The 14,740-nt window shown below is 47.7% G+C and overlaps 1 protein-coding gene across 1 annotated transcript; it reads right to left on the bottom strand.

The window, feature by feature from the left end:
• Positions 1-336: 336 nt before the first annotated feature.
• SVOPL (SVOP like) lies at positions 337-14,263 on the bottom strand. Its single transcript, XM_074826000.1, has 11 exons — positions 14,192-14,263; positions 13,963-14,087; positions 12,439-12,502; positions 10,834-10,959; positions 9,300-9,428; positions 7,621-7,694; positions 5,864-6,066; positions 4,662-4,773; positions 3,470-3,551; positions 1,846-1,935; positions 337-1,479 (listed from the first exon to the last, which is right to left on the bottom strand). Exons 1-11 carry the CDS (start codon positions 14,261-14,263, stop codon positions 1,318-1,320), a joined length of 1,239 nt encoding a protein of 412 aa, XP_074682101.1. The 3' UTR covers positions 337-1,317.
• Between the last annotated feature and the right edge of the window lie 477 nt (positions 14,264-14,740).

The following is a 14,740-nucleotide window of genomic DNA, read 5'->3' as shown; positions in this document are numbered from 1 at the left end:
AAGGCCAGCAGCTGGAGCTTTATAGGTCTTAATTGTAGCAAGGAGGATAATAATACTATTGAATTAAGTCCCCAGGAAAAGGGGGGGGATCCCCTTAAGGAATCATTACACTCCCATTTTTCTTGACCACTGTTAGCCAAAGTTAATCTAACTGTAGCTGAATCAAAGCTTTCCTTTTCTGTTTAAAGAAATTTTAATGAAGTGTTTTGCTTACTAATTGTTGTAAATCCAACCATTTGAAGGCCTAAGTGGTTTTCTGGCCTCTGTGCATGGGGTTGAATTTCACCCACAAGGGAAGAATAAGTTACTTTGTCCACTTCCTTACTTAAACTTTGATTTTTTTTTTCCCCAGTCTTCTATGAAATATAGATATTTTAAATGGCATAAAAACATAAAAGACAAGCAGTTCTAAAAGAACCATCTAAAGAAGCAGGCGATGATTAATATGTTGCTCTTTTGAAAACCTGAAGGTTAACTATCCCACACACCTTGAGGAAACCTTAGAAGATGTGACCCAATGAAGTTAAGTGTATTGCGTGTATGTATGTAATATGTGTGTGTTTGTATATATGGGGGTTTTTTTAAGTCTGGTTCTGAAGCCCATATAAAACATTTTGATCAAACATCTGTCTTGCTCTAGGCTGCTAAATAATGTGGATTGTTTAGCCCATGGTCTTCTGGTTTATACAGACAAGACTGCAGAATAACAGGCAGTGTGATGTGGACATGCTGCATGCATGATGTGAAAATTTCCATGCTGGTATAGCTGAATCGACCAGAATCAGAACTGCTCACCACCACCTCTCATTAAACTAGTGCAACTTGTGCATGGGAGACTGAATTTAAACTTTCCTCCTTAATCTTTGTGCTTAGTGTTTTGGCTGATTGTTTTATAGGAAACACTAGCCACAAGGGCTTATCTAAAGGACTGCTGCGGTTGGGGCTTTTGGCTTGAATTTGATGAAGAAATGGCATTAGTAGTTTAAGATACTTATTACATCTGCTGTTCTCTCTCCCTACAGCCCAGGCAGAACAGAATATGTGCCTGTGAAACAGCACCTTCAAGTCAGGACGGGAGATGCTAGCAAAGAGGGGCTTGTACTAGCTGAAGCTAAATGCTAGCATAAGGGAGCTGGGGCTAGGGCAGGCTTTCTGCTTTGTTCTTTTATGAGAAATGAGCTTTGGGTATGTGGGGTGATGGTGCTTTAAGCTACTGCAACAGCACATTTCTGTGCTTGCCCATCAGGCCTTATTTTGGCTTATGACCCCTCAGGAGAATTTGATTTGGATTCTGCCTGAATCATAATCTAGTAGTTTCTAAACAGCATTTAGATACACAGTTGCTCCTGGAGTGGTAATACAAACCTGCAGTGCCCTGCCCTTGGTCTCGATGGGCAGTGTGACCGCAGAGATGGCACACACGACACACACAGATGAGAAAAGACACAGGGCCCCAATGAAAGAAGCACTCATAAGAACCTGCAGGCAAATGAACAATTCAAACATCAGCTGAGTGGTGTAGGGAGTGGTGGCAGTTAATCAGTAATTAAAGAGTGGACAAAGGGTCACAGACGCCTGAGAGACTTGACAGTTGAAAAACAGTATCATGTGAATCAACATTCAGAAAGTAACAAATAGTAGCAAGCTAAGCTCTGGGAAGAGATTTTTGCAGATCTGCATCTGGCAAAGACCACGTAAGTACTCTGTATAAACATCAGATAAAGAACTAATGAGTTGAGGTGGGGGAATTGAAATAATCTATTTTTTGTGAACTGCAGGGGTATCTTTATATTTGATAGCGATGATTGGCACAATGTTTACCAACATTATCGGGCATGCTCTTACTTGTGATATAAACGGGGCCACCATAGCTCCAACACGGCACAATGACCCACTTGTTCCCATCCCCAGGGCTCGCATTGTGGTGGGATAAACCTAAAATGGGCCAGAAAGAAATTGGATTAGTGCAACAGCGATCTGTGATATGTGTCTTTATTTTTCTTGGTTTTATTTTTCTTGATTTTTTTCTTCAGAGACACCCATTACATTATCAAGGGCAGTTAGGGGGTTAAGATATGAAAAGAAATAAAGGCTCCTTTTGGGTCTCATTTGTGCCATTACAAATCTGCTGGGTTTTGCCCCAAGTAAAGTTTTAGGGTAAGTCAATCAAAGCTCTATGGGTCTCCCTTGCTGTTTGCTCCCTGTCCCCTTGCCCCCCTTTCTCCCAGCTGTGCTGTGCAGCTCACGCCAAAGTCACAGAGGATAGATAGGCTGGGTGCTAAAGGAAGAAGTAAATTTATATTGCCAGGCCCTGTATCTGGAAAGCAGGAAGAAGGGTCTGCAGCCTTTAAGACTGCCTATTTATTTGTATCAACAGCACTTTTGTTTAGGAGGAAAACGAAAAACAGATCCCAATAAGAAACGTCCAGGCTTAGAAGAATGTGCTTTCTGTATTTTTCACATCTCCCAAACACCTGTGCCAATAAAACACTTAAGCATCTGTTTTGCTTAACTTTCGTTAAGTCCTGATACTAGATTTTAGCAAGTATACTCGTGTAAGCCTTTGTTTAAATACTTTACTGGGCCAAGCCAATGGGCGTAAGGTAATTCAAGAGGAGTCCAGGCATGTGGCCCAAAAGGGGATTTCCAAGTTTAGTTTTGATCATTGATTACAGTGTGAGTAGTATTGGTTTATGATATGGCTGTTGCAGCAATGGTCTTCACATCAACAGCATCCAATTCAGGACTATTAAAATGTTGGTATTTATTCAAGCCTAGTGCATGTTTAAATAATATAGTGTGCTATTAAAAGGAGGGAGATTTTTCTGTTTGCTTTTTATATTTACTCAATCTGCAAGGCAATACATTTAACTCCACACAGTTATTAAAAAAAAAAAAAAAAAAACAACACAGAAAACCCCCCCAAAAAACCAACAGTGCGTACTTAACCCACAGAACTCATGGCTCCAAAGTTGTAGGAAGGACAAGCTCTCTGAAGGATTAAAAAAAACTATTTGCAGACAGAACACTGTGATTTCCATTAAGTGAAAAAAATCATATATATATAACATCATATACTACCTCATGCTACTGCATCAGTCCCCTAAGTGCTGGAAAAGGTTCCTTTCAGTGGTGGCTTCTTTCCTAACTTTGCAGGGATGGTGGAGGGGAAAGATTGTGGCTTTTGGAAGATGGTAGTACACAACATCCTCAAAAATAATGTTCTCTAGTAGCTGGCCAATGGGTGGCTCCGTAGGGCATTCCTCTTCCACCTGCTCTTGCCATCTCTAGCTAGTTTTCTGATTTCTTCTCTGGTCTTGCATATGAAAACAGTGGGGCCAGGAAGCCAGAGATACTTAGTTCAAGGAAGGTGACTCTAACTAGTCAATAAATGTGGCAGTATTTCTGGGTATAGGCAAATGGTCTTTCATGCCCCAGAGCAGCCTACCATGCTTTCAGGAGGACCCACCTCTGCTGTGTAAATGTAGATGGTGTTGAAGTTTGCTGAAACCAAGGCACGCAGCATGAAGAGGAACCCAATCATGCCTGTGCTAGGGAGAAAGCCAGGGGGAGCAGAGTTAGTATCACTGAGCAGTGATCAGCAGAGACACAGCCTAATTCACTGTGCTAAGGCTTTTATCAACTTAATATAAGGGAAAGCATAAGGAAAAGTTGATTGCTGAAACATATAATCTTCCTTTAGTCCATTGGCAAGGCATGTTTAACAACAGGCTATTGCATGTTAGGTTTCCTCTAGGCCACTGTTAGAGGCTGGAGGGAATGATCTGAACAGGACCGTAGTGGCTCAGCTGCTGCCTTCAGCATTATGGTCAGGGCTGACTTTCAGCCTAACCCTCGCTTTCTGTTCCTCTATAAAACTGTTGCAAGCAAACATGATGGCCAGGCTCAGGCTCAGTTTCAGGGAAAACTGAAAATAACAATAATAGTAGTACAGAAGATTTAGTGAATGACTGTAAGCTTCCTGATGGGCTCATTTAGCTTAATGACTATTTGCAGCCTTCCAGTCCAGCTTCCAAATATTTCAGCCAGCCTCCAGGGCCAGTGGCCCACGGGCAGGCAGCAGGGGTGTACACTACTGGTGAGCAGCTGTCAGGCTACCAGCCAGTTTACAGGAAACTTCAGCTTGAAGCCATCCTGATTTTCAGTAACTGTTACACTCTGCCAGCTTGAGAGGGGTCTTTGTTGTTACACGCCCTCACAAATCCACCTGACAATTACAGTACTCATGGCAGCCTTTCCCTTGATGCCTTGAGCTCCTTTTGAAGTGTCCGACTCCACAAGTTAGAGGAAACATATGTAGCATTGCCAAAAACTAAAGAAAGGGGGGGAAAAGAGACTGAAAGTAAAATATGACTTCTTTCTGGTGGGTGTTGTTCACATAGTTTTTAATTTTCTAGACTGTGCTAGAAAGCAGCTTGTATGCTTAGGGGAAGCCATGTGGGCTCAGTACAAGTGAGTTGCTCTCCACACCGCTGCACCACAGCATCTCCTGCCACAGCTTTCCAGGGAAGTGCAGGGAACCAGTCAGAGGGGTTTTTCAGCTGTAGAAGAATTACTGGCCTGAGTGACCTGAGAATACCTAGGTTCTGCCCTCAGCATTGCATGCCCCCCAACAAGACCCATGTGCTGATCCAGACTACCTCGAGGTGCAGATGTTAAGGAGAAGAAAGAATAGCGCAGTACATCCCATGGTGATACACAGGCTCAGGCGTCTTCCAAGGAAATTGATGCCGAGGATGTTCAAAGGATTTACTGGAGACAAAAAGGAAAACCATAAAATGTTAGCTGATCAAACTGCAGTGATTGTCTGTCTTTATAGACCTTACGCAGCGTGCCTCAAAACTACTTCTCTGCATCCCCAGTGCCTACCAAATGCTCTGTAAAATGCACAAACCTTATAATTCTCCTCCTATACTCAAACCCTGTCATTTGTGCCCTCTGTTTCGTTTGTCCTTCCTCTCAGAGGATGGAGCCTGTCCTTCTCTGAAATTGCCATGCTGGAATGGGGCAGGACACCAGTGCTGGTCCCGAGCCATGCAAGGCAGGCACCCGCTGGGTGAGCACCACAGGCCTGGGTGGTTTTGCTCCTGTGCCCTGTGGAGTCCCGCCAGGAGCTGAGCAGTATCACTGGACCAGTCCCAGCCTGGCTGCACCTGCAGGATCCGACACCCGGTAGCTTGGTAGCCCAGTTGCTGAGATGAACCAGGGAAAACATTCTCCTCCCAGGAGTGTTGCAGTACTAGACCTGCACACAGTGCTAAGTTCTTTCAAGAGTGCCATGGGGGTGCCTGTGGGCCATCCTGCTGTCCCCCAGGGCTCCCAGGCAGGCTGCAGCAGGAAGCGGTTTGGTTGGCTGCAGATTACCTGGGCAGCAAAGCTGCTCCCGAGGCCACCATCTCTTGGAAAGTAGGGCACTTCTGTGGTGCATTCAATTCCATCAATCTGCTTATTTGTGATCCTTGCTTAGTTATGACTTCCCAAAAACTACACGTCTGGGACTTTGGGAAGCCAGGGTTGGTTCCGGAAAGTTAAGAGCAATTTCCCCTGGAGTTTAACCAAGGCTGTTGGTACATACTAACTGCAAGGGTGGTCTTTGGCTCTGCTCTTGAAAGGACCTGTGCTGTCACCAGAAGCTGAAATATTCACCTGAGGCGTGATACCCTCCCTTGCCACCAGCTCATGCCCTGTGTCCCAGACCTTCATTTGACGAGCCTGTGCCTGGCACTTGCCAGCAGTGCTGAGGACATTTTGACCTCTGGCACATCACTAAATGCATGCAAGCTTTGCAGCAAGTATTGGCTGACTGTAAAAAGGGAGAGGCAGGGAGGGTAGCAGAGGTTACATGCGATCTCTCCAGCTGTGCTGATGATCATGGTCTGGTAGGCAGCAGGCCCAAACAAGCGGCAGTGGCAGGGGCTGTGGCTCTCCTCGGAGTCATTGCCAGGGTCCTGCACCGGTGGTGCCGTGGAGCCACAGATGAGGTCCCGCTCCAGTAACTCAGCACTGGCCAAGATGACGCCGTAATAAGCGAAAGCTATGCCAAGCCTGAGGGGGAGTGGGAAACAGAGCAGTGAGCAGCAGCAACGACAGGGAATGTTAGGAAACTGAAATACAGCAGGTTTTGGGTGCCCTGGGACCGCCACTGTGAGCACCAGCTCTGGTGGGACACCCTCCCCTGCCCCTTTAGCCTAACAATGACTCAGGTCCCCGCCAGGTCACCAGTCAACCAACCAATGGCACACTGCTACCACCTATGTCCGTGCACCGCTCTTCCTTGGAGGACCCCACCCCAGCTCATAGTTCATCTCTTTGCTTCTCCCTTAGTGCTGTTTTTTGCTCTGCAGCAGGTGACCTGCTGTAGTCACACTGGGGAGAGCGTGTGCCTTTGGTCCCTTTCCTCATGCAGGGCTGTAAGTGGCGACACTTCCAAACCACCCCTTCCTGGGGGACCCCGAAGTCTCAACATCAGACCCCAATGCTTGTCCAGGTTTTTTTTAGTCCTTATCCTTTCTGCCCAGGGATTTTTGAAAGGAGTTTTCAGTAACTGGCTGGAGAGGCTCACCCTGGCTGGCTGTCAAGAACACAGTATTGATGGCAGCCTGGCTGTGTCATTATCAAGTAATTCAGCAGATGCCTAATCATAAGTGGACCGAGAAGTAATTTTCACTTTTTTATCCCCCCCGGCAGTTTCAGAAACAAGCAGCAGAATCTGGGCTAGGAAATGAGCTGCCTGGGGAGGCAGGGGATGCTTGGGGCATGGAGGGGGGGCGGGTGGGAATGCAAACCCGAGAACACAACAGCAAATCCTGGGAGGACTAGGAAAGAAAGAAGGATTAAAAAAACAAAAAGAAAGCTATTTCATAACACTCATACAAGTTGAGGGGGGAAAAAAAAATAAAATAAAAAGTTCAAGGCCTGACTTAGCAACATTTCAGGTCAATGAGTTCCCATGGACCCATTATTTATACATTTCTATTCCAGACAGCAAAGTCAATGAAACATATATTACCCTTGCATACAGCTACTGGGAACACTGCATATGAAACCTGTCTCTCTTCAGTCTTAATTTTCCCTGGCCAGTGACACTGGTAACTATTAATGAACTTATGTTGTCACCCTAGTTCACTTCTCTTACATTGGCTGGCCTGCAAAGGCGGTGCTTTTGTCCTTCTTTCAGGAAGAAAAAGTTTACACCAAGAAGGGAAGTGGAGCCATGGGCACATTGCTGGTGCACCAGTGGGCAGATGTGGGCTTCCTGCTGCAGCTCTCGCCTGGCTCCCACCCCACCTCCCCTGAGCCACCCTGGCCTGAGGAAGGACTCATGGCACCCTGCACCATCCTGGATGTCCAGTCTTTTTCTGCTTATGTTAACACCAACTGACACAGGGTGTCTGAGGCACAGTCTGAGATCAGGACAAGCCTACAGTAACTCATGCCCACATACTCCCCCTTCAGCTGCCAAGGATCTGGAGTTATAGCCTGAGGCAGAAGTGATGCCTTGTAATGGCAAAGTCAACAGGAGACTTTTGTTCCCTGCACACTTTCAACTGCGAGAATGAGCTGATAAGCAAGGGGAAAAAAAATAATATTTTTTTTTACCATATGATCCATATCTGCAAAGTGGTTCTGAGGTATTTGGGGTGGATGAGGTCCTTGAATCTGCCTCTCCTTTCCTGCAAATCATTGATAGAAATAGTTTTTTAAAAGGTGTCTTTTATACAGGGGCAAGTGTTATGTGGCAGCAGCTGGCACCCCAGGGCCCCCTGCCCTCACCCCAAGCTGACAGACGGTGCAGCACAGCTCCCCATCAGCCCTCCGGAAAGAAAAGTCCCTCTTCCAAAGGAGGACGTGCTTCAAAAGATGGAGGGGAGGAGAAGAGAACACCCTGAGCACTCCCAACCCCCACAGAACACTCCCAGCTCTTGGCAGTCTGGCCCCAGCATGACCATCATGGTGCCAAAGGGGGACTTGGTTGCTGCTGGGGCATCAGCATTGCCGGTGCTGCTGGCAGCTCCCATTGCCCCACGTGGTGGGGAAGGGGCCCAGTGTCTGCTGCTCTGCCTATGGAGCAAGTTTGTGGCCACATACCTCTTGCTGAGAGGCCTGAAATGCCAGTGAGCCAAGAGACAAGCAGGCACTGGGGGGCCCTGCCTGCCCTGCTGCTCCCCAAGAGCCAGCAGCTGCCCCAGCGTCCCACCACCAAGGGGAGATGAGTTCACAGGAACGGTTTGGATTGACTTTATTTTCCTCATCATTGGTTAAGCCTGAGAGGGTGCACAACTAACAAAAACCCTTCCCACAGCCAATGCGGGTCCATTACATAAATTCAATTAAACTACAGGGAAGCTTTAATCCTAATTAAGCCCAATACAATAGCACCATCTTGCATGAATTGCTAAGGACAATGGTTGGTTCCTGTGGGAATAAGCAGCAAAGAGGTCCAGGAAAGGGACTTAAAAGAGCTGGATAATAATTTTGAGGCCCTAGACAATGGTTTTGTCAATCTTCCTCTCTTGGGGGTCAAAGGAGCCACCTGAATAAGTCCTCCCACCCTGCAGCCAGCAGGGTCTGGAGTGGGGTTAAGGGGGAGCAGCCTGGGGGACCCCTGGCCCCCAGCTCCTCTCCTGCCCCATCTACAACACCCACACATGCTTTTGGGCCCTTTGATCCAGTAGTGATCAACTCCTGAGCTGCTCAGGTAGCTGTGAAATGGCCTCTCCTGCTTTGACACTCTTCTGCTGGTCTGTGACTCCACACTGAGGGATCTGGGGTGGTGGGACCCAGCAGACAAGGCCAGTCAGGGACTAGGAGAAGCCTCTGGGAGCAGTGGGTTGACCTCATGGCAGGACCCTTCCAGTCTGAGCAGCCACAGCCCTGAGAGGGACCCTGTGGGGCAGGTCCCAGGTCTCATGGCACAGTGGACACTCCTGGGGGATGGATGGGCAATAAGGAAGAACATGCTTTGCTGGGAGCCCTTTTTGTGGTAAAGGAAGCAAATCTTTTCTCAGCATGATATTTTTCTGAGCAAACACAAAGAATGCGAAAAAAAGCAGAAAACTCAATTCCATTTTTCCATCCAGTAATTCCAAATTACTGTTTTTTCAAAAGAAAAATAACATCTTCATCATCACGTTCAATAGTTGTTTGGAAAGAAACCAGGTGAGGAGGGGGAGAAAGACAGAGTGAGACATGCTTGGCGGTCCCCTCCCTCCCCGAACCCCAGATACCACAGCCCTGCCAGGAGCGAAGGGGCTGGGCAGCACCATGCCTTGGCTTACCTTGGCTGGCTCCCTCAGCACCCCCTCGGGCATCACCGCCCCATTGATCTTGGCTATCCTCTGCAGCGTGGACAGTGCAGCTGCCATGTTTCCTGTGGACACGTTGTACCGTGCCGACTCCGGGATGAACTGAAAGCAGGAGCAGTGTCAGAAAGCCTTTCTGCACGTCTCTGTCCATGCAACCCTACTCGCAACTTCCCATCGTGACCAGCAGCCCAGCCAGGTTAGCACAGGGCACTGCTGAACTGGAGCAGCCTTTTGCCTCCTCCTCAACCACACCCTGGGGCACCCCCACATGTCCCAGCTCTCCATACCCCATGTTGAGGGGCTCACCCTGCCCAACAAATCCATTTCTTGGTCCAGGACCCAGGGGTCTGCTACTGAGCTGTCTGTGGCAAGCACTCATGAGAGGTGGAAGCCAAAGACACAGGTTTAACAAAAATAACCCTTAATTGAAATTCTAACATGGGATGAGGCATGTGTCACTTAAGAATGTCTTGGAAGACTCAGCAAGGCCATTAAAAAAAAGGAAGACATGGATGAAATTTAGGAACAAACTCACTCATCACTAGCATTTGCAATGTTCACCCACACCTCGTGGTCTTTCCAAAATAAAATACCTTTTTATTAAATGATGGCTCTCTTAAATTATAAACAATTACAGCTGTATCACTGAAATATGAATTAAAGACTCCTCCTTTTTTAAAGGTATGTATGCTGACTGTGTCTTTTTTTCTTCTGGACTAAAAACTTCTGTTACCCATTTTTTTTCTGGCAAAAATAATCAGGGAAAACAAACATCAAAGTTATACAAGTGGATGGCCACAGCGACCTTGCATTTGACTGCCCAGGTAGCACCTCAGATGGACTTGTTCATTCGTTCAGCTGCAGGAAGGGCTTTCACATCTGCACGGCTTGCACTGGCCACAGCTTAGCATTACAGTGCCCACGAGCACTGTAAGTAGGGATTTTCCACATCACTCCCCACAAATAAGTTGGTCCTCATGTCTGAGACTGATATTTCTGGAGCATGAGTAAACCTGGGGAAGCCACGGTTAATCCTGACACCCATTTGCTCTATGAACACTTTACTCAGACTTCTTTCTTCAACCCTAGCAAATCCTAAAGACTGAAGAGTGTGCCCTGTGGCCAGCACTAGACTGAAGATATTACTTGTGATTTTTTGCATACCCTGCCTAACCTGTCTTCCTCTTGATGCCTGGCCCATCACCATGGTCCCTGGGTACCACTGGCAGCCTGGACACTGAAGCCTGGGGTGCTGGAGAGCTACAGCAGGGCAGCAAAGCAAAGCCTACTCATCTCCCACAAGGTTACATCTTCCCAGCAGCTGGTCTGCAGCCCCTCAGGCCATCAGAACCTTCCCAAGTCCCCCAGGTGACAAGGCTGCAGTGGTGAAAGGACACAAGGACAGCCCCACGCTTGTGGCTGGTGAAGGGGCGATGCCTGTTGGTGCCTGGGAAGACGCCAGGTTGGTGGTGGTGCAGCAGAGAGTGGGGAGAGGGGCTCTTCCTACCTTGAACACCAGAATGAGAAGGATGCCGGGAATGGAGGCAATTCTGATCAGCCACCGCCAGCCGATGGTTGGGTTCACCACTGATGCCAGGCCAATGATTAACAAGGATCCTGCCAACCAAAACACCTTTCCAAGGAAAAGGAAGCGGTTAAAACATAAATACATGGCAACAATTTGTTTATTTTCTTCCCTTCTGGTCTGGTTCCATGGATAGGTGGGGATCTGTGCTGGGGAGTGCTGCGGTTCAAACCGAGCCATCCTGTGGCTGTCTGAGAAACTGAGCTTGGGTTGAAGGACAGAGGGAAAGAAAGACGAGGATTTCGGGAGGGATGACTGAAGATAGTCTTAATTAGCTCCAGATGAAAACAGATAACTTGCTGTGGCTACCATTGTACTTAAAGCCACTTCTTTTGTCCTTCCAGTCATTTCTCTGCTAATGCTCATGCCCCTGAATTTTCCTCTTGTCTAAATCTCTGCAGGGAAGAAGCAAATTTACAAGCACCAAAGGCAAAACCAGGCCAGATTTCCACTGCTGGAAATTGGTCAGTCTCCAGTGGACTCAATGCCAAGTTATACCAATGGAGAATCTGACCACTGATCTGCAAGTACATTCCTTCCCAAAGTTCACTTGTTGCCATGAGGAGATGTGTCCCTTTCCAGGGGACGACCCAAGGGAGCTTGGCCAACACAAAGTAAAAACAAATGCATAAAAGCCACAGCAAGTTCATGAGTAATCTGCGGGCAGAAATAACAAATTTTTGGGGAGAAATACAAGATTGTTCTTTTTTATAAACCTTTGTGTTTCTGATGACACTTTGGTAATGAAGCCCTTGGATCAAAGAGGCAGTAACGAAAAGCAAATTGTCCCTGCCACCAAGACCATATACAAACACTTCTGGTTCTACAGTCAGATGGATTCATGTGCTTGATGACGCCTCTGCAGATCATTTGCACATGCAGCAAGTGCCCACTGCAGAAATCTGGAGTAAGCAACAACCCCAGTCAAGCTTGCTGTGGTCTTTGCCCAGCAAGTGGCCACAACTCTCCCAGCACATCCCAGGACTAATTTGGGACTATCTATGCTAGTCCTATCCTGTGCAAAGTCCTGTGCCATCCCTAAGCAGGGACAGGGAGAGGCACAGATTAGGACCTCATCTGAGAATCACTTTATTAATAAACTGTTATTAAACAAGTTGAAAGAGAGGAAGGATGACCCCAGGCCTGAAAGGGGCCAGTGGTGCCACCAGCCCCAGAGCTTGCCAGAAAGCCCCTCAGCACTGGTCCCATTAGAGCAGGCAGCATGGTTATAGACAGGGCAACTGAGATGCTGGCTGTCAGACATCACTCAAAGTCCCCATGCAATGTTTGGGGCATCCAATTATTTGAGAAGAAATTGCCTCTCTTCTGCAGGCAGCTGCCTGTGTACATCTTTAATAACACAGACAGCATGCTCCAGGGCACAGGAGGCAGCAGGCACTTGCCTGGACCAAGACAAATGTGAATACTCTGGGAGAACGGCTGATGTGATGGAGACCCGGCTTCCAGCAGCAGGGCAAATCTCCCAGGACTCGGGGCTAGAAGAAACAGTAAAGTGATCATTCTTACCTGAGATAAGGGCAACATGTATCCTCGGTATTTGATGGGCAAAAATTCTGTTTTTATGATAAGCCTAGCAAAAAAGAGAAAAAAATACAGAAATACAGCAACAATGAGAATTTCTATACTAATCAAGTAGCAGTTCAGCTCAGCTAAGTCACTGCTGGACGTTGCTGCTTGTAGACAGGGTACCATCCTTCTTTCACCACTGAGCACCCAGAGACAGGGGATCCCTGCTCAATATGCCTTCCACTTGGGCAGGCACCAAATTACATGCAGAGGCATGAATCATCTCCAGACCACGGCTGTAGGATACAAGCAGGTAAACATTGCAGTCTGTGCATCAGGAAACCTATGGGAAGGGCCTGTGGGGTGACTGAGAAGTCAGCAGAGGCACAGAGGATGTTTGTAGAAATGAACAATCTTTAGTGAAAAATTTTTTTTCATTAAATAAAGAAAACAGTCTGTTCCACTTTTTATCAAAGGGAGGCCCTGGCACTGGCAGCTCTCAAGCTCACAGGTGTGAATTGTGCTTCCTTGGCTGGAAAGAGAGAGGGGTGGGGAGAGACCCACTTGGGTCCTTCTGTCTCAGCTATTGAAGTGTTTTATAAAATGTGCAATTTCCCTTCATCCTCAGCTCATTAGCAGCCTCCATGGCCAAAGAGCAGGGGCCCTCCTGTGAGGGAAGCAGTGCTGGGAGCTCGGCGGATGCACAACCCAGGTGCAGGGTGCCTTCTCCTCCCAACAGCACCTATCTCCCTCCCATCCTTCACTTTGACAAAGGGCTCTTGGGTCAACACGACCAGTTTTGGGCTTTCCTGCATGGGCAGCAACCAGGTTTCAAGGAACCATAGAAGATGCTGAAATGTATTTGTTTCCCTGAGAGATTTGAAAGAAATAATTTATTTTGCCAGGCTCCTAGTGAAGTGGTTGTTACTATTGTGACTTTCTCCTCTCTCCCTTCACATCCCCCTTTCCACCCCAACAGAGTAAAAAGTTTCATTTAAGTGGGAACATTTTACATGAGTTCAAGAAGAATTTGCTACTTAAGCAGAATTGTGACTTTGACTATGAGGAAGCAGCCTTTGCTCATCTGTTACCTGTCTAATTGTTTTTATAATATATGTGCTTAATAATCCCTGTCACTGGCTTAACGTAAACCAGCTGCCCCCTCTATTCCTGGGCTTGGGAGTCCTTGAGACTGCAATTTAAGTCCATCGACTGGGATCCAGTGAAATTCCAGAACGGCATTTGGTTTTAAGGCGATGTGGGAATTTCCTCTCCTTTCCATTTCCAGCCCCCGTGGAGGCCCCTTCCCCGCCGTCTCCTCCAGGTCACAGCACAGCCATGGCTTATCAGGCTCAGCGCAAGGGAAACCGGGCACTCCACAAGGTCAGCCAAAATGACTTGAAGGGTTTTTCTCACTGTAAACCCAGGAACTCAGCCCCCTTGGGTCTGTGGGTGCCTTTGCTGATGTCCCCGTGAAAGCTGGCTTGCCACTGCGATGCCACAAGGCATGAGGCACAGCCTTACCCTTGCGCATGGCCCGACACGCCGCCTCCTACCATGGCCCGCAGGAACACGAACCAGATGTAGGATGGGGCAAACGAGGTCAGCAGGGAGAAATAGGCTGCCCAGAGGAACGAGAGCAGCAGAATCTGCAAAAGGGGAAAAATTACAGTCATCAAACCACAGGCTTAGCCAGGTGCATGGCTCTTGTGGGGCTCAGGAAAAGGACGCACAGCCCCCGGCGCTCACTCACCTTCCAGCGGCCATACCTGTCGGCCAGGATCCCGAGCACTATGCTGAAGACCATGTAGCCAAAAAACACCATCTAAGGGGAATTGAAACACAGCTGTGGAGGGCCCACTCCTGGCAGCACTAGGCAGCTCTGCTCTTTGAACTGTGGGTTAGCTGAACATTTTCTGAGCAGCAGGATGAACGGCAGTGCCCAGAACCATGAGTGAGATGGCTTTCACGGGCTGACTTCCTCCATGTAGGCACTCACTGCTTCAACCCTCAAAACTGGGGGCTTGATGTTAAGAACTTAAAAATAAGAATATGGAAGTAGGGTCTTGTTTTGGCATTACAGCTCTGGGCACGGACATGTGCTCATGTCAGCTCACTTTCTGGTTTTCTTCAGTTGTGGTACTGGTTTTGCCCCTGAGAGGATTCCCTAGGAGTTTATCTGGTCCACTGGAAAATGTACTTTACAAAGCCTGGGGCAGTGCCCCTGACAATGACCACATGGTGGATGACCTGTGTGAGGGCAACACAAGTCACTCACCGTTGTCACTAAAGCCACCTGCCA

Source organism: Strix aluco, chromosome 5, assembly GCF_031877795.1.
Source record: "Strix aluco isolate bStrAlu1 chromosome 5, bStrAlu1.hap1, whole genome shotgun sequence".
Classification (NCBI taxonomy): domain Eukaryota; kingdom Metazoa; phylum Chordata; class Aves; order Strigiformes; family Strigidae; genus Strix; species Strix aluco.
Note: the sequence above shows the minus strand (reverse complement) of the source record. Positions and strands in the feature narration are given on the sequence as shown.